Source organism: Malaclemys terrapin, chromosome 1, assembly GCF_027887155.1.
Source record: "Malaclemys terrapin pileata isolate rMalTer1 chromosome 1, rMalTer1.hap1, whole genome shotgun sequence".
NCBI classification, from domain to species: domain Eukaryota; kingdom Metazoa; phylum Chordata; order Testudines; family Emydidae; genus Malaclemys; species Malaclemys terrapin.
Window position 1 is genome coordinate 302,341,455 of NC_071505.1, and position 23,657 is coordinate 302,365,111.

The 23,657-nt window shown below is 40.7% G+C and overlaps 1 protein-coding gene across 3 annotated transcripts in view; it reads right to left on the reverse strand.

Annotated features, from left to right (window-relative positions):
• NBEA (neurobeachin) overlaps window positions 1–23,657 on the reverse strand; it is an 817,568-nt gene that overhangs the window by 31,863 nt on the left and 762,048 nt on the right. For 2 of the 3 annotated variants that reach the window (XM_054015304.1, XM_054015303.1), the window contains exons 50-52: window positions 4,095–4,157; window positions 3,683–3,772; window positions 1,763–1,955 (exon numbers count right to left, since the gene is read on the reverse strand). In XM_054015304.1, the coding sequence (XP_053871279.1) occupies window positions 1,763–1,955; window positions 3,683–3,772; window positions 4,095–4,157 (346 nt within the window). The remainder of the gene's footprint in view (window positions 1–1,762; window positions 1,956–3,682; window positions 3,773–4,094; window positions 4,158–23,657) is intronic. The other variant, XM_054015305.1, reaches the window with a different exon arrangement.

The window sequence follows — 23,657 nt, forward strand, 5'->3', positions numbered from 1 at the left end:
TAATTAAGTAAAAAACACTACAATTAAATGATGTCACAGTTTTATAATAGAATACACACCTTTAAAAGTTCTTTTATAATTTAAATCTAAGTAGGCAAGAGAGACTTTTTAAGATTGTAAACCAAACCAGCAAGAATTAGAAAATTCAGCATTAAGACTGATACTCTGTTCTAAATTATGCAGTTGTGAAGTAACAGAAAATGGCACATACAGTGTAAAAGCTAAGAACAGTGTAGGATTTATTTTGGATTTCTTGACTGTTTTGTGTACCCTTCTCTTTTGCCTTATTTATTCAAAAAGCATTGTGGTGTTTTAGATAAGTACCAGGGTCGCACAAAGGATGCATGGTTTAGTTCACATATGGTTTGTGAACTGAATTCTGCATGTTAGCAAAGAGGTTCATGTTTTACGTGGATGTAAGTGAACAAAATAGTTACATGAACCTCAAGGAAAAATCAAGGCCTATAAGGCTTCTCTTAACTAACGCATGATTGCTAGGGAACACCTGAGGTTTCCTTAGCTACCGCACCAGCTATTATTTACCTTTGTCTCACTAAAGTGGTGGGAGCGGGTGCGTTTCACTAATCCCACTGTTCTACTGACCACTAAAAGATCCTTTTAAGAAATGGAGGAGTCAGTAACACATACAAGGAGGTTCCCCAAGGGGCCTGCTAATGGGCAAAGGTGGTTAGCCAATGTCCCCAGAAGACTTGAAAGACTAACAGAACAATGTTATTAAAATTAGTATTAAAGTACTGTAGGAGACTGACTTGTTTATGGTCTCTTACACTGGGTTTCTCAACTGCCAGTGTCACAAATGACTGTAAGCAAATGACTCTTTTAGCCACATGGCCACCACCTGTAGCAGGCTTAGATTGCTAATTCTGAACAGAAAACATCTTTTAAATACATTTCCATTTCACAATTTATATACATCAATGACTACTTCTTACCCTTCAAACTTTTACGCTATAAGGCTGAGCAAAATTAATATAATTATCTTTTAAAAAGAGATGTGTAAAACTCTGGATAAACTTTGGGTACCTCTGAATGTGGAGGTACCTGATATAATACTCAAAGGTAATAATAAGTCAGATACCTGGATTTGCTTAAACTACCTCTAACCAGATAGCTGTGCAACACCATTTACATGTGTATTGCACAGTGTCAGAGCACAGAAACATTTAGAATAGAAGGGAATGTTGAAATAGATAGATGACCACTTAGTTGTTCACAGGGGTAATGATTAAGTTCTTCTACTTCATCCATACTGGACACTCTGTAAGTGGAGCCAAGGAACACAGTCCTTTAGTTTTTGCTTGTACTATTGACTCTTGTGACAGACATCTGAATAAAGAACAGGAGTACTTGTGGCACCTTAGAGACACTCCCTCAAATAGTGAACAGTGATATACACATACTAGCTAGCCCAGCACTATGTATTCCTGAAAATTGTGATATATTATATAACTGGTGTCAAGAATAATAGTACTGTCCCAAAAATGTTACATTAAAGACTGATACCAATTGGCTGCCAAGCAATTGGCTGCCAAGCTGATGTGGTGGCTTTAGGTAGGGTGCTTCTTGGAGTGATACCATGGAAAATGGACACTGTGAGTACTCACTATACAGAGGGATAAGTGGGTAAAAATTTGTTGCCTATCTGTAGGCGAGTGGGATTAACCCAGATACTCTACTTGAAACTTAAAAGATGTACCGCTTACAGAATGTTTAAATAAGAGATCTATCTATGAGCACATACCTACTGTGTTGTGCCATCTATTCACTGCAAAAAGTCTGCTGCAAGTCACAGTTACCACTGCAGGAATGGTAAGGTGGGGAAGCGTGTTGGCTGCCACGTGTGTGACAGGAGAATTTGATGGAAATTTCAGCACCATTATAACATCCTGCTGCATCTGATCTTTAAACATGAGTGGACTCTGTGGAAGGAAACACTGTTGAGTAGAAAGGAGAAGAGAGCAGAAGAAAACAGAAGGGATAACACAATTAGTGAGGAGGTCTGAGGGAAAACAAGGTTAAAATGAGTAGGCAAACATGTGTGCATACAGGGAAAACAATGCTATCTGCACTAGCAATATAGGAGGGAAAACTATTGCTGGATCATTACATGAGGACAAATAGAGAAAAGGTTTGGTTAAGGTCCATTAGGTTATCATTGCAGGTTGTAATGTGATAAATCAGCATTAATTCAAAAAATCAAAATACAAAATGATCAGAACAGTTAATATTCATACACTGTAGAGAGGAGTCAAATAGAAGAGTCAGTTAACCCAATATTACATCAGAAACATACAATTGTATAAAGTCCAATGGCTGAAACAAGAATTTTTAGAGGAGGAACTCAGTGCATTGTAGATTTAAGTTAATCCTTTAGAGAATACTACATGAATTGACTTTACTTTTTATTCCTTACAAATCATATTAAAAGGTATAAATGATTATAAAATCAGGGTGATAATTCTGTATGTAAAACATATTTTTTTCTCATGGCTAGTAATATTTTTATCATCAGTGAGATTATATGAATCACAGAACTGGAAGGGACCTCGAGAGGTCATCTAGTTCAGTCCCCTGCACTGGTAGCAGGACTAATTATCTAGACCATTCCTGACAGGTGTTTGTCTAACCTGTTCTTAAAAATCTCCAATGATGAAGATTCCACAACCTTCCCAGGCAATTTATTCCAGCGCTTAACCACCCTGACAGTTAGGAAGTTTTTCTTAATGTCCAATCTAAACCTCCCTTGCTGCAATTTAAGTCCATTGCTTCGTGAAGCCCAATTTGCATGTATTAGATGTCTTCATAAATTAACTGCTGTATCAACTAGGATGAATTCTAGGAATTTTCTGAATCTACTGATTTAAACTGCTGTCTAAAATACATTATCTACATTTTTAAGATCTAAAATATCTATCATGTAAATTTGCAGATACTGTTTAATTAAAAAAAGAGCAAAACTGAAATTTCCAGAGGAATTGCCATTTGCACAATGTGATTTTCCTTATGGGTAATGGAATCTATGAAAGCTAATGAAAATATTATGATCTGTTTACTGAAACTTCATAGGAAGTTTCTTGCCCTCAGATGTTTAAACCGAAGACACTAATAGGGACAGATATCAGTATTTTTCACTTTGGCTACATAATATAATTCTTTGTAATGAGCACATAAAAGAGTGCGTTGGTAATTAATGCTGAAGTTCAAATTGAAATTACAAGGACATGATGTGTTCTTTCACAGGAATGGACAGAAGGGTTCCAGCATGATTTGAACTACATTTCTTCATTCCTGACAAGAAGCCAATGTTCATAAATCACCCTCGAACGTTTCCCCTTTTTTTGAAACAAAATGTTCAATATGAGAAAAGCATGCAGTCATTTTTATTTCATGCAGTTATACTCAGCAAATACATATTTATGAAGATAATTTTTAAATCCAAGATTGGGCAACAGAAGTCAGTGACTGTAGGAAGTTAGAGCTATTCCAACTTCCACCGTGCTGTCTAAGAGCCTGCATTCAATTTCTACACAGAGTAAGGGCTATGGCATTGTAGGCAACTCAGGGCATGAAAAGAAAGTGTTACTTAAATAGGTATTTTATGACCTATAAAGGATCCTCAGGTTGAAAGGAAATAAATTCTCAACCAGCAGTTATATCTCACCAGGTGCATGGCAGAGCTCCGAGGCGGATGTGGCTCAATAAGCAACTGAGATGGCGTCTGTCCAAAGTTCTGTATCTGTGCCTCCATGGCCTGCAGGGAAAGGAGAGTGATTGTCATAATCAATATGCATCAAAGAGATAGGTCAACACACTATTTGACAATGCAAGCAAATCCTAAGTCAGCCATGAAAAAAGTCCAGAAAATTCACCGGGTGCTCTTCTCTCAGGCTGCAGACTCATCCAAGTGTTAGTATTTTGTAGACAAGCTTTGCTTCTCCTTTCAAGCATGCTTCAGTTAACCAAATAACCGTTCTTATTTCCAATAGCTGGGGTTACATGTGAAAATGTTAACCTGTGAGGACATGCAGTTAAGGTCTTGAGAGATTTCTTTGCACCAAATACAACACATATACCTTAATAAAGTCCTTTGTAAGGAGGAAAGTATGAGGATCTCTAATAAAATACGCCTCTGGGATCTTAAAGGGGGGGGAAGCAAATTGAGAAATCAAATTCATGGATAATGTATAAGAAAAAAAATAATCACAATTTCATTAACACAGCAGTTAAAAATAAAAAATACTGGAAATATATCATTTCAAGATACACTATAGCTACAGGAGTTACAATAAAAGTTTTTAGATAATGATCTAACTTCTAGGTAGTATTCTTTTACCAGATAAGACAATATTTAGTTTTCGGTTTATTTTGGATGAGTTTTCACATGACAGAATATCGACTGTTGTAAAACCATGAAATATATACCAGTAATTAGTAATTTCAACTTTAAATTTCAGGACCAAATTCTGCTCTCAGTGTACGATACAGAGTAACTCCACAAATAGTAGAAACTGGCCCACAGACTGAGATGTTTCAACCACCTACACAACCCACTCAGACATCTAAGTGTTTTTATGGTATATTTAAAACAATTGCTGGCATTTTTTTTTATTACTGCCTCCACTAATGATACTATTTAAGAACTCTACGTGCCTTTCAGATACCCAGGCTGCATTTCAGTGGATTTCAGAAAATCCAGAACTACACTAAGTTAAGCAACTGATTTTAAAAAATACTAAGTAGTATATACCCATATATTTGAAAGGACTGTGCCATAAATAATTTTCTTATTTGTGTCAATGAGTTTCTCACCTTAGCATGTAAAGAAAACAGCACATGAAAAAGCCCCCTAAAATATAAACCACATTGATAAATTAGATTATTTCTTCTAAAACAATTTAAGAGGCAGTAGAACCTCTCAATGTGCAGTCTGATTAAATATGCTCTTTATAATCCACACAAAACAACTGTCAGAGGGGTAGCAGTGTTAGTCTGAATCTGTAAAAAGCAACAGAGGGTTCTGTGGCACCTTTAAGACTAACTGTTAGTCTTAAAGGTGCCACAGGACCCTCTGTTGCTTTTTACAAAACAACTGCTGGCCTCTCCCCATTTCTCAAAAAGAGGTTGTAATAGATGCGTAGGTCATCTCCTAAAATGTCGGTAATATTTAAAAAATATATTACAATATATTTGCTGATATTCAATGAATTACGACAAATAAAATACTGACAAAATAAGAATCTAAGACAAAGATTTATGATAGCATGGGATGGAGAAAGTAAAACCAAGATGACTTGTTCAGATGACAAGAGATGGACACTTAAAATTTACCTGTCAATAGTATCCATTATTTTACAACTAAAGATATCCTAGCAAATGCTCACTACCTTTACTTTATGCTACTGATTTTGAGAATAATGAAGTTACTGGTAATCCTGGCAGTGAATTGAATGACTACCGGGATCAAGACCTTAATCTGTAAACAGGCAATACTGGGTATTGTTGTCAGCTTCTACTCACAAAGATATTAAAGTACAAAAACCCCAAACAATCCTAAATTCCTCTATGAATGATAAGTATTATCTTTTTCTTGTGAAAATGTCTTTTTTAAAAACATTTGGAACTTTTTAAGGAAATGAAACTATATAAATAGCTTTATTTAAAATGTATGTAACATTACTATGCTACTGCACAAGGGGCACCATAAATAATAAGAATTTGCAGGTCTGTAGCTCTTGTTCTTCTACACAGCTCAAAATAATTTAGAAAGGTAAACAAGTCTTATCATCCCCATTTTATATATGCGGTGAAAACTGAGACACAGAGAGGTTAAATGACTTGCCTAGGGATACACAGCATATCTGCAGCAAATTTGGGAATAGACCACAGTTCTCTTGATTCCTAGCCCTGGACTCAGTTTACTAGATCAGTGTTTCCCAAACTTGGGATGCCGCTTGTGTAGGGAAAGCCCTTGGAGAGCTGGGCCGGTTTGTTTACCTGCCCCATCCGCAGGTCTGGCTGATCGCGGCTCCCACTGGCCGCGTTTCGCAGCTCCAGGCCAATGGGAGCTGCTGGAAGCGGCGCAGGCCGATGGACATACTGGCTGCCGCTTCCAGAAGCTCCCATTGGCCTGGAGCAGCGAACTGTGGCCAGTGGGAGCCGCGATTGGCCGGACATGCGGACGGGGCAGGTAAACAAACCGGCTCGACCCGCCAGGGGCTTTCCCTGCACAAACGGTGTCCCAAGTTTGGGAAACACTGTACTAGATCATAGCATACACAGATCAAAAGCAGATTCCCTAGAACATCTCTAGTAACTCAAGCAACAGGCAGGAATCAGAAATAGCTATTATAAACAATTTTTGTATAACTGGCGGGGCACTTACAGTATTTCAAATTAATCACAGGACCTGTACAGGCATAGAATTGCTTTTTCTTAATAATCACATCTCTTGCTTTGTATAATGTTCCTTAAAATTCTATTCCAATGCATCATTATCCTTTCTCCCATCCACCAAGTCCTCGGTACCAATGTACAAAGCACTACCATCACTCCTTGAAACACACAATCATTCTAGCTAATTTAATATTTTTCTTATAGAATTACATTTACTTTTATTTCACCTTCAAAATGTCCTCAATGTAGAAAGAGCATTAGCTCTGAAAGCACTAGCTTACCAAATTTAACGTCTTTGAAACAGCAAAACTACAATTATATTAGTGTTAGCTTACTTAGTAAGGCATTGCAGGAAAGCAATTTGAGGAACTGAATTGAGACTCCCTGCTGTTTTTCCACACATAAAACAACATTCGTACTCAAACACTTCAGGGAGTATTTGGTAGTGTATGGTCAAGCTTTTATATCACAGAAAGCAAGGTCTTATATCAAAGAAAACAAGGTCTTAAAGGAAGGAATTAGGGGATACCTGTCCCAAAGCTGTTAGTTGTATTTCACAGGAAACAAAATGAATCTGCTAAATTACATGCAATTTGCAAGTTGAAAAGGACATCCAGCTCAAACACCCTCATTTATGTAACCCGGAAAAATACAACTTTATAACGTTCAAAATAAAAATATTGCTTCTCATAAAGTAGCTAATGGATAAACATGCTGTACATATATTGAACATCAATACAGATAGATCTTAGTTACAATAAATAATACTCTAAAAATTATGTATTGCTCATGAGCAATAGATGCTTGTGTTTATATTTTCACATTTACGGACATACTTGACATCCGCCAGGGCACTGGGAAGCTGAAGGTGCTCTGCACCTTTCAGGATCAAGCCCTATTGTCACCTTCCTGAAGAATGAACATGCAACTATGTTTGTCTCTCAGTGTAGCCGCTGACTTTGGCATTTTGGGTGAGTATTTTATTTTCACATAAAAGAAGCAGAAATCAATTCTTCCATTAAATGACAGAGGGAATCTTTGTTTCTTCAGGTGTAATAGGTAAAAAGGGCACATTTATTAAATGTCAAAAAACCCAAAAACTCAAGTTTTTCTTTGACATTGGTTTCTTCATTACTGACTGAACTTGTAAACACAAACAGAAACATTTTATGGTATAATGGCTTTTTATTAGTTATTTTCCTCCTATATATTTTTAAGATGAACATGGAGAAACACAGGGACTATTATTGAGGAAGAAGCCACTAGTCCATCTAGTCAACTAGCCCCTCTTTGATAATAATGACCAACGCTGCCTATGTAAAACATGAAGCATAAATCACTTTAATGCATGTAATTACGGATAACTAAATAGCATGGAAGGAGTGGGAGGATTTCTTAAAATTACTTATATTTTTATTTACAAATAATAAAACAATGATGTTACTGGCTACAGAGCCACTTCATTTTCTTCCCATTTGTCAATTATTCTAATGTCAGAAAAGACTACTGCCATGTTCAGTTAAGCTTTCTAGAATATATTATTTCACCAAAACTTCATTATGTTTCACCTAATTTTTCTGTATTTCTTTAATTGTTAATTCCCATGATACTGGTGAGTCCACAGAAATTTTGTCCTACATGATCCTGTTGCAAAGTACCTTCGCTTATGCCAAAATCAGTGCCCATCTATTGCATAGAGAAAGGGAAGGATATCTGTCCCAAAGGTAACTTGAAAAGGCTACTTGTCCTTAGGCACGGTTGGTTGGTTAGGTATTATTTTAATAAAGTGGCATCCAATGGAATGACTGGGACTTCAGCAAATACATTTGAGCAAACCACTAATAATGCAGTGGAATTAATCTGGAATCTGAAATTAATCCTACCAACACTACAAGAAGAAGAATTCAGCATGGACTCCTCCTGACGGTCGAAATGACAGACTGGACTTCTACATAGAGTGCTTCTGCAGACGTGCACAGGCTGAAATTGTGAACAGCCAGCATAACTTGTCCCATAACCTCAGCTGTACAGAACGCAATGCCATCCACAACCTCAGAAACAACTCTGATATTATAATCAAAGGGGCCAACAAAGGAGGTGCTGTAGTCAGAATGAACAGGTCGAATTATGAACAGGAGGCTGCCAGGCAACTCTCCAACACCACATTCAACAGGCCACTGATCCCACTGAGGGGTACCAAAAGAAACTACACCATCTGCTCAAGAAACTCCCTGCTATAGCACAGGAACAAGTCTACACGGACACACCCCTAGAGCCCCGACCCGGGGTATTCTATCTGCTACCCAAGATCCATAAACCTGGAAACCCTGGACACCCCATCATCTCAGGCATTGGCACTCTTACAGCAGTATTATCTGGCTATTTGGACTTTCTACTCAGATCCTACGTTACCAGCACTCCTAGCTATCTTTGAGACACCACCGACTTATTGACGAAACTACAATGCATTGGTGATCTTCCTGAAAACACCATCCTGGCCACCATGGATGTAGAAGCTCTTTACACCAATATTCCACATGAGGCTGGACTACAAGCTGTCAGGAACAGTATCCCTGATGAGGCCACAGCACACCTGGTGGCTGAGCTTTGTGACTTTGTCCTCACCCACAACCATTTCAGATTTGGGGACAACTCATACCTTCAAGTCAGCGTCACTGTTATGGGTACCTGCATGGTCCCACAGTATGCCAACATTTTTATGGCTGACTTAGAACAACGCTTCCTCAGCTCTTATCCCCTGGCACCCCTACTCTACTTGCGCTACATTGATGACATCTTCATCATATGGACCCACGGGAAGGAGGCCCTTGAGGAACACCACCAGGATTTCAACAATTTCCACCCCACCATCAACCTCAGCCTGGACCAGTCTCCATAAGAGATCCACTTCCTGGACACTACAGTGCAAATAAGTGATGGTCACATAAACACCACCCTATACCTAAACCTACTGACCAATTAACGACATGCCTCCAGCTTCCATCCAGGACACATCACACGATCCAATGTCTACAGCCAAGCCTTAAGATACAACCACATTTGTTTCAGTCCTTTAGACAGAGACAAACACCTACAAGATCTTTATCAAGCATTCTTAAAACTACAATACCCCCCTGTGGAAGTGAGGAAACAGATTGACAGAGCGAGACAGGTACCCAGAAGTCACCTACTACAGGACAGGCCCAACAAGGAAAATAACAGAACACCTCTGGCCATCACGTACAGGCGCCAGCTAAAACCTCTCCAGCACATCAACAATCTAGAACCTATCCTGGAAAACAATCCCTCACTCTCACAGGCCTTGGTAGGCAAGCCAGTCCTCACTTACAGACAGCCCCCCAACCTGAAGCAAATACTCACTAGCAACCACACACCACAGAAACACTAATCAAGGAACCAATACCTGTAACAAAACTCATTGCCTACTCTGTCCCCATATCTACTCTAGTGACACCATCAGAGAACCCAACCGCATGAGCCACACCATTAGGGACTCATTCACCTTCACATCTACTAATGTGATATATGCCATTATGTGCCAGCAACGCCCCTCTGCCATGTACATTGGCCAAACCGGACGGTCTCTATGTAAAAGAATAAATGGACACAAATCAGACATCAGGAATGGTAACATACAAAAGCCAGTAGGAGAACACTTCAAGCTCCCTGGACATTCCATAACAGATTTAAAAGTAGCTTTAAAAGTAACAAAAAAAACTTCAAAAACAGACTTCAAAGAGAAAATGCAGAACTAAAATTCATTTGCAAATTTAACACCATTACTTTGGGCTTGAATAGGGACTGGGAGTGGCTGGCTCACTACAACAGCAACTTTCCCTCCCTTGGTATTGACACCTTCTCATCAATTATTGGGAGTGGGCTACATCCACCCTGATTGAATTGGCCCTGTCAACACTGGTTCTCCACTTGTAAGGTAACTCCCTTTTCTTCATGTATAATAATGCCTGCATCTGTAATTTTCACTTCATGCATCTGAAGAAGTGAGTTTTTTACCCACGAAAGCTTATGCCTAAATAAATCTGTTAGTCTTTAAGATGCCACCGGACTCCTCATTGTTTTAATATGCATTTGTTTTCATACACGTTTATTTTTGTATTCAGTGAATAGTGGCACAGTATTTCTTAATGTGTTCTCTCACACAGCCAGCATGATTAACAGCCCCTAAGCACTCTGTTCTTCAGAGCAAACATGATTGACAGCCCATTGGTGGATAGCATACACAGCCTGAAAATGTTATTGTTTTGTACTAATGGTGTGAGATATTGCTTTTTTATTTGCGTCTACAGCTGTTAAATGGCATCAGTATCTTCAGGACGTTTGATAAATTAGGTTAAGAATATTGATTTCTGTTTTATTATTGCACATTTGGAGGGGAAGAAGAGTTGCATTTTACAAACAAGCAGTGACTCAGCTAGTCTGGATTCTTCAGAGCAGTTGGTTATTTGATCAAGTGAAACGAAACATGGGCACAGGGGTGGATTTAAGTGACAGGCCACAACTTTAATAATTTAACAGTGGGAAGGGGCATTATCTGGCCCTCCACTCTTCCTCCAAATCAGATATTTTATTGGATATAATGTGAGATTAAATGGCCTCAAACCAAATAACTAATAATTTGGGATTGAGCCATTTCAGCCTAACCTGTAGTGCTCAATCCACGACTAAATCCCCTTGCCATCCCTTTGTGAGCGGAAAAGAGGGTACAAAGAGGGACCTCAGTCTGTGAAGATTAAAGTCTTCCGTTCTCCTTACAGGCAAAAAGTCCATCAGCCACATCCGGGTCTCTGGAAGCTGGCTCTTACCACCTTTATCTGCATTGGATACTGGCATAGGCGGTGGGTGGCTAAGGTTATGGGGGGCTCAAACCCTCCAGTCTCAGGAACATTGCTACCAGAGTGTTCTGGAGTGCCACTCCTGCACTTGGAATCCAAGATGGCGCTATGCCCTGGCACTTCAGGAAGTGGCCATTCCCCATAACACACACACACATGGGCAGTCAAGCCCAGAGATGTTTCTCCCTCTCCCTCATGCTAACTTGCCAACAAGGTAAAGGGTAAGGCTAGAACACCACCTTAAAATGCTCAATGTCACTCTTCCTCCCCGTCCATGCGATGCTGGAGACCCTGAGTGAGGCCAATAGGAGTGTGCTGAGCTCTCAGGTGAGTAAGTTACTATCTGCCCCCAATGGGGCAGCCCTCTTCATCCTGATTGCTCCATGGGGAGGGAAGGCAACCTCATGAGAGGGGGACTTGGGAGAGGGTTCCTCTTCCTGACAGCTCTAAGGGGGTGGGAATAGTTCCATGGAGGTGCTCTTCTTCCTGACTACTCCATGAGGGCTTCCCTTCAGAAGAAATGGCATGTTCATACTCTGATAATAATCATGTACCGCTATTTCCTCCACCACATCATCCCCCTGCTTCCTCAGACCCTATCATCCTATCATGTTCCCTGCTCCATCAACCCCTTTGCTTCCACCAAACCATGTTCCCATCAGCCCTCTGCTCACCCCATCAGCCTCTGGCTAGAAACGGGATGGGGTGGGGCATCATATGGGGAGGGCGCTGTCTGCATGCACATAGATGTGGTGGGTTCCTCCAAATCTGTGAGCAGTGAGCGGTGCAGACCCACAGGACAGAAGAAATGGCTGTGGGGTGAGTGGGGGGGGGCAGGCTCAACTCCTCCCAAAAATATTTTCACCAGCTGCCTATGGATACTGGTGGCAAGTTACAACAAAGATAACATTCCTATATGTCTTTCCTACCATTAAAATTTCCATTCTTACTCTTTTTAAATTAGAAGGTGCTTTCATGATGCTGCACAGGTGATGAAAACCTTCTGGACACCCTGCAGTTTGGCCCACTGGAAAAAATTCCCTCCTAATCCAGAAGAACAGCGATTGGTCAGATCCACAGCATCCTAGAAACACAGGTCAGCATACCTGAACTACAAGGAGAGACAGTGAGGCAGCAATGGCAGCAAGATGCCCCCTGGACACTCAGAACGGCTTTTAATTGACAGGGTGAGGCTGTGTGAGAGCCATTTAGCTCTCCCAACTCTCCATCCTTGAGGATCACTACTACACACACTTTGAGACAGGAGGAAGAGCTAGGCTCCACCATGTCTGAACATGAACACTTCTCATTTTCTTCCCTGGCTGGCTGACTGTACAGAAGATAGGTTTCAGAGTGGTAGCCGTGTTAGTCTGTATCAGAAAAAAGAACGAGGAGTACTTGTGGCACCTTAGAGACAAACAAATTTATTTGAGCATAAGCTTTTGAAGTGAAGAATCAGACAGATTCAGAAGAGTACCCAGAAGTTACCTACTACAGGAGAGGCCCAACAAAGAAATTAATAGAACACCACTAGCCGTCACCTTCAGCCCCCAACTAAAACCTCTCCAGTGCAACATCAAGGATCTACAACCTATCCTGAGGGGCGATCCTTCACTCTCACAGATCTTGGGAGACAGGCCAGTCCTCGCTTACAGACAGCCCTCCAACCTGAAGCAAATACTCACCAGCAACTACACACCACACAACAAAAACACTAACTCAGGAACCAATCCTTGCAACAAAGCCCGTTGCCAACTTTGTCCACATATCTATTCAGGGACACCATCATAGGACCTAATCACATTAGCCACAATATCAGAGGCTTGTTCACCTGCACATCTACAAATGTGATATATGCCATCATGTGCCAGCAATGCCCCTCTGCCATGTACATTGGCCAAACCGGACAGTCTCTACGCAACAGAATAAATGGACACAAATCAGATGTCAAGAATTATAACATTCAAAACCAATCGGAGAACACTTCAACCTCCCTGGTCACTCAATTACTCCAACAAAAAAACTTCCAAAACAGACTCCAACGAGAAACTGCAGAATTGGAATTAATTTGCAAACTAGACACCATTAAATTAGGCTTGAATAAAGACTGGGAGTGGATGGGTCATTATACAAAGTAAAAACTGTTTCCCCATGCTAATTTTTCCCCCTACTGTTACTCACACTGTTGGCAATGGGCCATCCTGATTATCACTACAAAAGTTGTTTTTCTCCTGCTGAAAATGGCTCACCTTACTCTCATTACAACTGATATGGCAACACCCATTTTTTCATGTTCTCTGTGTATATATCTTCTTACTGTATTTTCCACTGCATGCATCCGATGAAGCGGGTTTTAGCCCACGAAAGATTATGCTAAAATAAATTTGTTAGTCTCTAAGGTGCCATAAGTACTCTTCTTTCTTTGTACAGAAGATGGAACCAAAGAATCCGGTTGCCAGCTATATAAGTCATCACAGAATCCACCCCTACAAAGGGGGCAGACTTGGCTGGAAGTGTAATGTTAAAACATACATTATGTAATTGCTTCTGAGGGAGCAGTGCCTCCACAGAATATGGTGCAGTCTCAGTTGTCACACAACCATGGACTCTCAATGGGTAGGCCATCCATGAGGCTTGTGGACTCATAGTCACTCAGCCACTAGGGGGGCAAATTTGAGCTAGAAAAAGTTGTTCAAAATTTTGAAGAATTCTATTCAATTTTTTTTAAAAATTGCTCTCCAAAGCAAAAGCAATTTGTTTCTTATTGTAATTTTATATAATATGATTTTCTAAAATGTTACAGAATTATACACTTAGTGGGTGCTATAAAAAAATCTGAAGCCATAATTTATATTATGCTCATGTATAATTCCTGTCCCATGATAAAATTTACTGAAACACTTTTCTGTCCATTGCTGCTGTGCCAAATGAAAAAAAAACTGATCTTTCAACATCCAGTCGAATGTGTGTTAAGTTTATAAAGGAAAACCCTACTTTCTTTGACAATTCAATGGCTGAGTACGGTACATTAGCAGAGGATTTCTCTGCTAACTCTAATACAAGCTAGATAAAAGAATTCATTAATGGTATATGCTAGTGTCAAGAACAGGTAAGATTGTGAAAGTTGGTCAATCAGAATATTCCATTTTCAGATAATCGATAATTTTGCCCCAAAATCACTTTCCTCTTGTTATTCAAATCAGAAAGGGAGGATTACCTTGAAATTTGATTTTAGTTGAATGTAGGTGGCAGTTTCTCATCACCCAGCCTGCCCCCTCATCAGACAACAGACTTCAAAGTCCTCCTCATTGCCCTGGCTCCAAAACTTATGGTTATATTCCCAGGGCTCGATGCAGGAATTACTAGGGGAAGCTCTATGTTCCATGTTGTGCAGGTGTCAGACTATATGATCTTTCTCTTCAGGTGTTTAATTCTATGAATCAACTCCTCTTAAAGGTCCTCATCCTTCAATGCAATCTACACGCGTGTACATTGTTTCGCTGATGTGAACTGAGAATGGGGCTTATTACTTTTTGTGACTGTAATGAATGGCAGAAGGCTCCTAGAACTACAGAAGAGCATCTTTTTGTATTTACAAATCAAAATAAAATAAAATAAAAATATTCTCTGTGTCCTCCCTGCTGTACAATTCCTGCGAGTTACTACTTGAGTCCCTTGTTCATTAAAAGATGATACTTAGAACATCATCCTCCCTGGATGCTCTGATTATTTCTGCCTTTCCTGGCTTTTCTGCAATTCCACATCAAATTCAAGTTCCTCATCTTTAATTCCAAAGTCCTGCATAACGTTGTCCCTGCCTATCTCTCTCCTCTTTCATTTTCTCCCTTTCTCCCCCTTAACTTCTTAGGCCTGGGCTACACTAGCGGGGGGGGAGGGGGGTTCGAACTAAGATACGCAACTTCAGATCCGGCAGGTAGTATAGACGTACCCAACAGTACTTACTCCTAGTGACACCCTTTTCACCTGCTTCTATTTGCTGAACGACTGAAGAGATAAATGGCTAATAGTCTGGAATGGGGTGAGGAGGTCTAAAAAATGTCTGCTGCCACATTTTTCTCAAAGCCACCTCCTCCTATTTGTCTTCCAAGAGGTGGACTTGCAGGTCGGTGTAGTCTAAAAAACTGGCTGTGATGGAGCTGCCTCCTCCCCACGTGTTTCATCTTCCCATCACACTTTGGAAGAGAAAGAGGAAGGAGCAGAACTGAGTGCCACTTTCCCTTCTCCACTCACTTTAGAAAGCAGCAGCATTCATCTTTACTTTCACGTTGCTGGATGCTGGTCCAAATGCTGCAAGAAGCGGAAAAGATGACCACAGATGAAATGGGAGAGTGACAGTCTTTCTAAAGACCTCCCAGATCCTGCAAGATGGGTGACTGAATGCCTCTGCACTCCTGAGGCGCAGTGAAATCCTAGCCCTGCTGTTCCCTCAATTGTTGCATCAGCAAGAGCCAGGAATACGAAGAACTCTAAGTGCCCTGATCTTGTTTCATGCCCTTAATGAATGGTGGGAGTGAAGCCAAGGCTCTGGCATGGTGTTGCCTGTGCCAATTTGAATGGAGTGTGACGTTACCAAAAGTGTCTATGCCCCTAGATTTGTATTAATCTGAACCAAGGATCCCTCCCCATGCTGCAGATTAGTGAGGTTTTTCTGTATGTTGTCTGAGAGCTATTTAATTGTATGTTTGGGGCTGAGTTAGAGGGAGGAGTTTCGTTTTTGGTGTCTGCACCAACTTTAGTTCCATTTAATAGACCCTATTGCCTTTGTTTTGCTTAAGACTCTTTTTAGGAGCTCAGAGGTCTTTGGCAAGGGGCACCTTACCCATAAAAAACACAATATTATTATAGTAATACCAGCAGGAGGTTTCAATTAGACTTTGAAACTTTACCCACTCTTTTCTAATTAAAAATGTTTTTCAGTGTCTGTGAGGTTTAACAGTGCTTGCTCATAGCTGTGCTATTTTTGTATTTTAAAAGCATAAATGTGAGCTTTAAAAATTATTTAAAATTAACAATAAAAATATGAAAAGTTTCTGCAGGACAAATTTGGAGAGGGAGTCACTTTCTTTTTTTAATTAAAACAAATTAAATGTCTCCATACCTTTGCCCCTTTCTTTGATCTTATCTCCATCAACTCTATTCTTCATTCTCCTTTTCCTTTTCCACAATGTCTCCAATTCAATTTCCCCCATGCCATTTCAATGTTCTATTTCTCTTTCAATCTTCTTTCCTCTCTTGCCCATCCTTTCCTCTCCCCTCCCCACTTTTGAAGATGGTCATGAACCTGAGTTAATATGCACTAATTAGTTTTTAAAAAAAGAATAAAAGACAGGACAAGTGTAGGGGATATAAGAAAAAAAAAAGAGACGGGTGAGTATTGCTGCCATTATTTGTTTAACATCTGTGACTAGCTCTAACTTCCATGCCAATTGTTGTGGTAGCAAAACTGCAATAAACTAAGGCCCCGATAATAATATATAAATAATGATTGCTGAGCATACCTATTAACATCATTTGCATCATATTTTTATGGATTCCAGTCCATTCAAATCAGTAGAGGAACCTGAATGTATCAGATTTTCCAGATAGACTACAACAATGATGATCTTCTAAGGAAAGAATCAGGCCATAATGAAAATTTTCCCCTGATAATGAATTCAGTTTTTTAACGCAGTCCTATAAATAAACCGCTAATTTAAATTTATACACAAAAAAGTCATTGGCCTGAAAGCTAAGGACAACCTATAAAAAAAGAAAAAAAAAACAATTCTAAAAATGCAATGGATCATGATGGGAGCCAATCTAATTACAACGGTAAACTCATCACACAGACTGACATTGTGACAGAGTTACTGCCAATACATTTGGATTCACACTATGGTCATTACAGGCTTGGCAGTGGAACACAGCAAAATAGATGTTACTGATGGAAAAGTTTTAGATCATCCAGTCTATCTTCCTGCCAATGCAAGATTGTTCCCTATATTTTCTAGTGGTTGTTCATTCTAGTTTTAAAAGACCCAAATAATGGGGATTCCACAATTTACTTTGGAAACTATTTTACAGCCTAATTACATCTAACTGTCAGGAAGTTTTTTCCTGAAGTTCAGCCTACATTTTCCTTTTTTGAATATCTTTCCAGATGGTGATATATACTTCTGGTGGTACAATAAATAATTCCTCTACCTTACTTGGTTATAGCAACCTTCAGATATTTCTAGATTTTTACTGTGCCCCCCCTTTTACTCAGTCACCACTTGTCAAGCTCTTTAAAACTTTCCCATTAATCAATCTTTCCTGTCCTCTCATCATTTTGATGCTAGGGTTACCATATTTAGCAAATAAAAAAAGAGGACCCTCCACGGGCCCTGGCCCTGCCCATTTCCCCACCCCCAGCCCCGCACCAACTCCGCCCCTTCCCCGCCCCAACTCTGCCCCTTCTCCCTCCCACTCCCAGCCACGCGAAAAGGGCTGCCCGAGCGCTACCGGCTTCACGGTTTGCCGGGCAGCCCCCAGACTCTGCGCCCCCGGCCGGCGCTTCCCCAGCGCAGCTGGAGCCCGGGAGGGGAAGTGCCCAGCCGGGGGCGCAGGGTCTGGAGGCTGCCTGGCAAACCATGAAGCTGGTAGCGCTTGGGCTTCAGGCAGCCCCTATGCCTCCGGACCCTGCACCCCCAGCCGGGCACTCCCCCTCCCGGGCTCCGGCGGCGCAGGGTCCGGAGGCATGGGGGCTGCCCAAAGCTCGTAGCGCTCGGCTCTTAAACAGAGCCAAAGAGTCAGGGGAGGAGCAGAGCCGCCGCAGCCGGAAGCTCTGCTCCTCCCCTGACTCTTCGGCTCTGTTTAAGAGCCGAGCTGCACAAGCGCTACCGGCTTCAGGCAGCCCCCATGCCTCCAGACCCTGCCCTGCTGGAGCCCGGAAGGGAAGTGCCCGGCCGGCGGCTGGGGTCCAGAGGCACAGGGGCTGCCTGAAGCCCATAGTTCTTGGGCAGCTCGGCTCTTAACCAGAGCCGAAGAGTCCGGAGAGGAACAGAGCCGCCGCGGGAGGGAAGTGCCCAGCCGGCATTTTCCCGGACATGTTCGGCTTTTTGGCAATTCCCCCCAGACGGGGATTTGATTGCCGAAAAGCCGGACATGTCCGGGAAAAACCGGACGTATGGTAACCCTATTTGATGCTCATCAATGAACTCCCTCCGATCTTTCTAATAAGATTACATCCAGAACTTAATAAAATATTACAGATGCTGTTGCACCACAGCAGGAGAGAGAGATGGACTATTAACTAATAGGGACTTATTCACCTCCATTGGCTAGGGCAGCCAAAGAGGGCATGAATACAACAGCTCTCTTTAGAGAGCCCTATTGGTAGAGTTTGCATGGAGTCCCAGCAGAGAGGATAATAGAGCCGCAATTGTGAATAAAGGATGGGACTGATTTTTGTGCTAGAGCTTTTCTGGTAATTTCTATAGGGAAGGGAATATTTTGTTCAAATCAGAATATTATTATTTTACACGGTTTAATTTTACTTCAGGTGGTCACAGGCCAAGTACATCTTTGAATTTTTGGTATATTATAATCTTTAGATGTAGAGATATAAATAAATGAGGATACAGTGTCAAATCTAGAGAATACTTCCTTATGGGATAAGAGATTAATCTAATATCTAAACTAATGAGTAATGTCTCCCGTCATGAGTTAAGTAACCTATATATACTTTGGAAAGCTGTATCGTATGAGATATACACGATATTTTATTCCACTTGCTTTACAATTAAGAACATACTCTGTGGGGAAAGCCAAGAAAACAGAGAAGCAAATAAGAGAGCTGGCCTTTTGAGAGTTTGCGGTAATACAAAAGAAATGGTACTTATTCATGAAGGAATGTATTTTAACTGTGATTTTTTTCTCTTCTGGTTTATTATTGAAATAAAACATGATCACCAAAGGCATTATTTTTTAATGCTTAATGCTTGGAATACACAAACAGACACAGTTAGTAAATCAAAGTATATAATAGCCATATTTTAGTATTTTTTTGGTTTATAAAATAAAATTATATAAAAAATTAAAATGTGATTTAATGTTCAACTGCTTCTAGTTGCTTGTTGAAAGAATAGTAGTAAAACCCATGACTGAAAACTTTTTCTTGCTAATGAAATCCAGTAAATCACGATAAAAAATGTGGCTCTCCTACTCTACTGTTTTGCTAATCTTTCCTCTCCATTTTGGTGACAGTAAACCGGAGTGAAGATATTCTATAGTTTTGGAGTATCAATATTTGCTGTAGGTATATGGTATAAACTGAAGGGAAGGAGAATATTAGGGCATTCTTGTGGGTCCCATCCTCTCACCAGTGCAGGGGTTGGCAACCTTTCATAAGTGATGTGCTGAGTCTTCATTTATTCACTCTAATTTAAGGTTTTGCGTGCCAGTAATACATTTTAACATTTTTAGAAGGTCTCTTTCTGTAAGTCTATGATATATAACTAAACTATTGTATGTCAAGTAAATAGGTTTTTAAAATGTTTAAGAAGCTTCATTTAAAATTAAATTAAAATGCAGAGCCCCCCGGATCGGTGGCCAGGACCTGGGCAATGTGAGTGCCACTGAAAATCAGCTCACGTGCCGCCTTCAGCTCACATGCCATAGGTTGCCTACCCCTGCACTAGTGTTTTCCTCCCACAAGTCTCATCTCTCCGACCAAAGTGCTGAGACTGTGTCAGATCCTACTGTTTCATGTTATACTGGTAGAAACACCCAAATCTGGTAGTGGTGGTAAGGCATGAGTCAGCCCCCAGCCTTAAATTCATGTATCACAGGCCATAAAAGCTATCTTAGAAAATAGGCAAACCTTCAAAACAAAAAGCCAAAAAGGGACTAATTGGGAAATGCTACAGAGTTACAAATACTGAAAGATCAGTCTTAAATATTCGATCTGTGAGACCAGAATTGTAACTTTTCTGTATATTTATTATAGTTTTATGGTTTCATTTTTTAACGTAGGCTATACTGTTATTTTAAAAATAAAAGCACACACAATAATTTTCAGGGAGCTTAAAGAAATAATTACATTTGGATTATTTCCAACAAAACATTCTTCAGAAAATCCACACTCTCTGTTCTTGACATAAATTGAAAACTATAATATAGATATGCTCTACCCAGGCTTCAAAATGGCATTAAAAAGGCACATTATCAATATGTTTAAAATATTTTAAAAGTTCGGTTTTACAGCTCCGTAACTGAAATTGCTATACACTTAGACTGAGTAATATCTACTGCAACAAATTAATATATGCAAAATGTGTTGAATAATAGTTAATTTATGCTGTGGTAATGACTGTGTAATATATCTGAAATCTGTGCTAATCAAGAAAAAGGAGCCCCTTCTAGCTATTTCCACTACAATCATCAGCCAGTAATTTTCTCCCTGCCCACCTTGAGTAAAATATGACTTGAAGTGTCTGGTAAAGTATTTGCTGCTAATTTCTCAAATCAATAATTAGTACCTCTCAACAGCATGTAATAAAAAATCTAAAGATGAAGAAGCAGTTTTTATATATAAGATCTGAATTGTTCATATTTTTGTAGTAAAAGCTGGACAGTAGTGGAATTATCTGTTTCACATGGATTGTACTGATTATAAATCTAATTTTGAGATAACACTCTAAGATGGCTCCAGAGAGGTATAAGAAGTGGAAGATCAATGATGCTCTCTAGAAGTGGTCATTTGTTACATGAGTATTCATTATAAATTAAGCCCTCTTTTTGGTTAGTGAAGAACTCTTTTCTTCACTTCTTAATTCAAGAACTCTGCCTGATTTTCTGCATTAATTCATCTGCAAATAACTATCAGCTACATGAGTTATGTGCAAATTATTCACTTGGAACATTTCTGTGTTATTTGTGTTGTGTGGTGGGTCATCTAAGTCAGATAGCATTGCTCACTTTCCTCTTCTGTGTGGATGACAAACTTTTTAAACAGGGGAATAATGAGTAGCAAATAAACTCCATACTTTTGGTTTAACTTTTTGGATAAAATCATGTGTGCTACAATTTGTGAAATTATTAGGAATCATATATTTTTATGACTACCTCAGTTCTTTGAATACTCAGGAACAACAAATAATAGGATTCAGGAATTACAATGAATTGGGCTCAGTGCTTTTATATGTGAAAATATTCACCAATCAGTATTTTTCATTATTTGACCATTTCTAATGTACTCAATAAAGGCACAATGGAGAGTCACTAATTAGTGTGAATTAATGTATTCATACTAGAATAATATTTTGGTTTTAAGGTTATTTTGTGTTCTGAACTCTATGGATCAGATTCTGATTTCTGATTCACTGGTGTAAATGGCCTATGTGTTACTTATACTGACACCCCATTGAATACAGAGACTGGTTTGAGAAATCTGTCCTGAATTCCAAGTCTTCTATGGGATTGTGCGTAGCAACAAGAGCAAATACCACTCCCTCTGAGACCACGATCCCTTTAACCAGTGAAGTTCCACCAGAACAAAGTAACTATGGATTGATAAGAAAAGGCTCATAAGTGCAGGAGGCAGATCTTTCACCGGAGCTGGACCTAAACTTTGGAACTCAGTCCCTGAAGAGATAAGAATGATCACAGACACAACCACTTTCATAACTAAATGCAAAACTCATTTGTTCAATTTGGCTTTCCCTGGATAATTTCTTCACACTCACATTCAAACACACAAAAAACACTCTGAACTAATAAAGGTATTTCTCCTACAATCTGGATGTATGGTGAAAGAAGGAAGGTCTATTTCAGGTGCTTGGAAGACACAAATTCACAGTGATTTGGATGTGGAGCTCTTGCTAAAGTCAACAGGATCCACGTATACATTCCCCAAAGCAGAACTTAGCCCTTAGTGCAGGGGTGGACAAACTATGGCCCACAGGCTGGATCCGACCCGCGGGATTGCCACCCCCGTGGCATTGGCCCTGCGCCGCTCCCGGAAGCAGCTGGCACCATGACCCTGCAGCCCCTGAGGGAGTAGGGGGGCAGAGGGCTCTGTGCGCTGCCATTGCCTGCAGACACCGCCCCCCGCAGATCCCATTGGCCGGGAATGGGGAACCATGGCCAATGGGAGCTTTGGGGGAGGTACCTGCAGGCAAGGACAGCACGCGGAGCCCTCTGTCCCCCCTCCCCCAGGAGATGCAGGGACATGGTGCCGGCCGCTTCCGGGAGCGGCACGGCATAGGCCAGGGCAGGCAGGGAGCCTGTCTTAGCCCTGCTGCGTGCCACTGCCACCCTGGAGCCGCTCCAGGTAAGCGGCACCGGGCTGGAGCCCGCAACCTGAACTCCTCCTGCACCCTACACCCCAACCCCCTGCTCTGAGCCCCCTGCCGCACCCTGCACCCCAAACCCCTGCCGAGACCCCTCCCACACTCCGCACCGCTCCTGTGCCCCAACCCCTTGCCCTTAGCCCCTTCCTGCACACTGCACCCCCCCCACACTCTGCACTCCCTCCCACACCCCAAACGCCTGCCCCAGCCCTACATTCATGGCCCTGCATGCAATTTCCCCACCCAGATGTGGCACTCACGGCAAAAAGTTTGCCCACCCCTGCCTTAGTGCATAACAAAATAATTGCCATTATCATTATGGCTTTTGCATATATAAGGGTTTTTCCTGTACATCTTCCTTCAATTAAGTTGGAAATAAGTGGATATTGACATCACTGACAATCTCTCGGTTACTTCACAACTATCCATAATCGTTTCATACGACTGCTCCCAGAGAGGAAGCCAGGAGCATCCCTTGTATGGAGGCAATTAGGCAACATTGAACATGTAAGTGAACAATATTGTGGGTACAATTCAATGAAGCAGATCCAGAGGGGTGGTTTTGATATTCTGTCAGATCAAAGAAAGAGATCACAGAAGAAAAAAGAAAAGAAATAAGAATAACTCAGAACAAGAGCAAGAACAAGCACATGCTTGCAACGGTTAGCAGTGGGTGTCGTTATGTAAGTCTTTTATTTTATTCGAATGGTAAGTGTGTTAATTTTTTCCTCATAATTCTTCTAGGTTCAGCCAGCAGGAAAGGCTACCATTCCAACTCTTTGTTAAAGATATATCTATCTTGATGGTTCTTGACAACCCTATCATGTCAGCTCTCTGTAGTAGCAAAGAGTGTTTCAGGAAGAAAAAAAAAGTGAAAACTGACATGCTCTACTCTGCTTCCTGTGGGCATATTTCACTATAGCAGATCCAGAGGGATGCTTTGTTGTTCCTGTCAGATCAAAGAAAGAGATAAGAGAAGAAAATATCATCTAAAATATAAACCCAGAAAGGAGGGTAACTGAAAAGCACTGCAAGA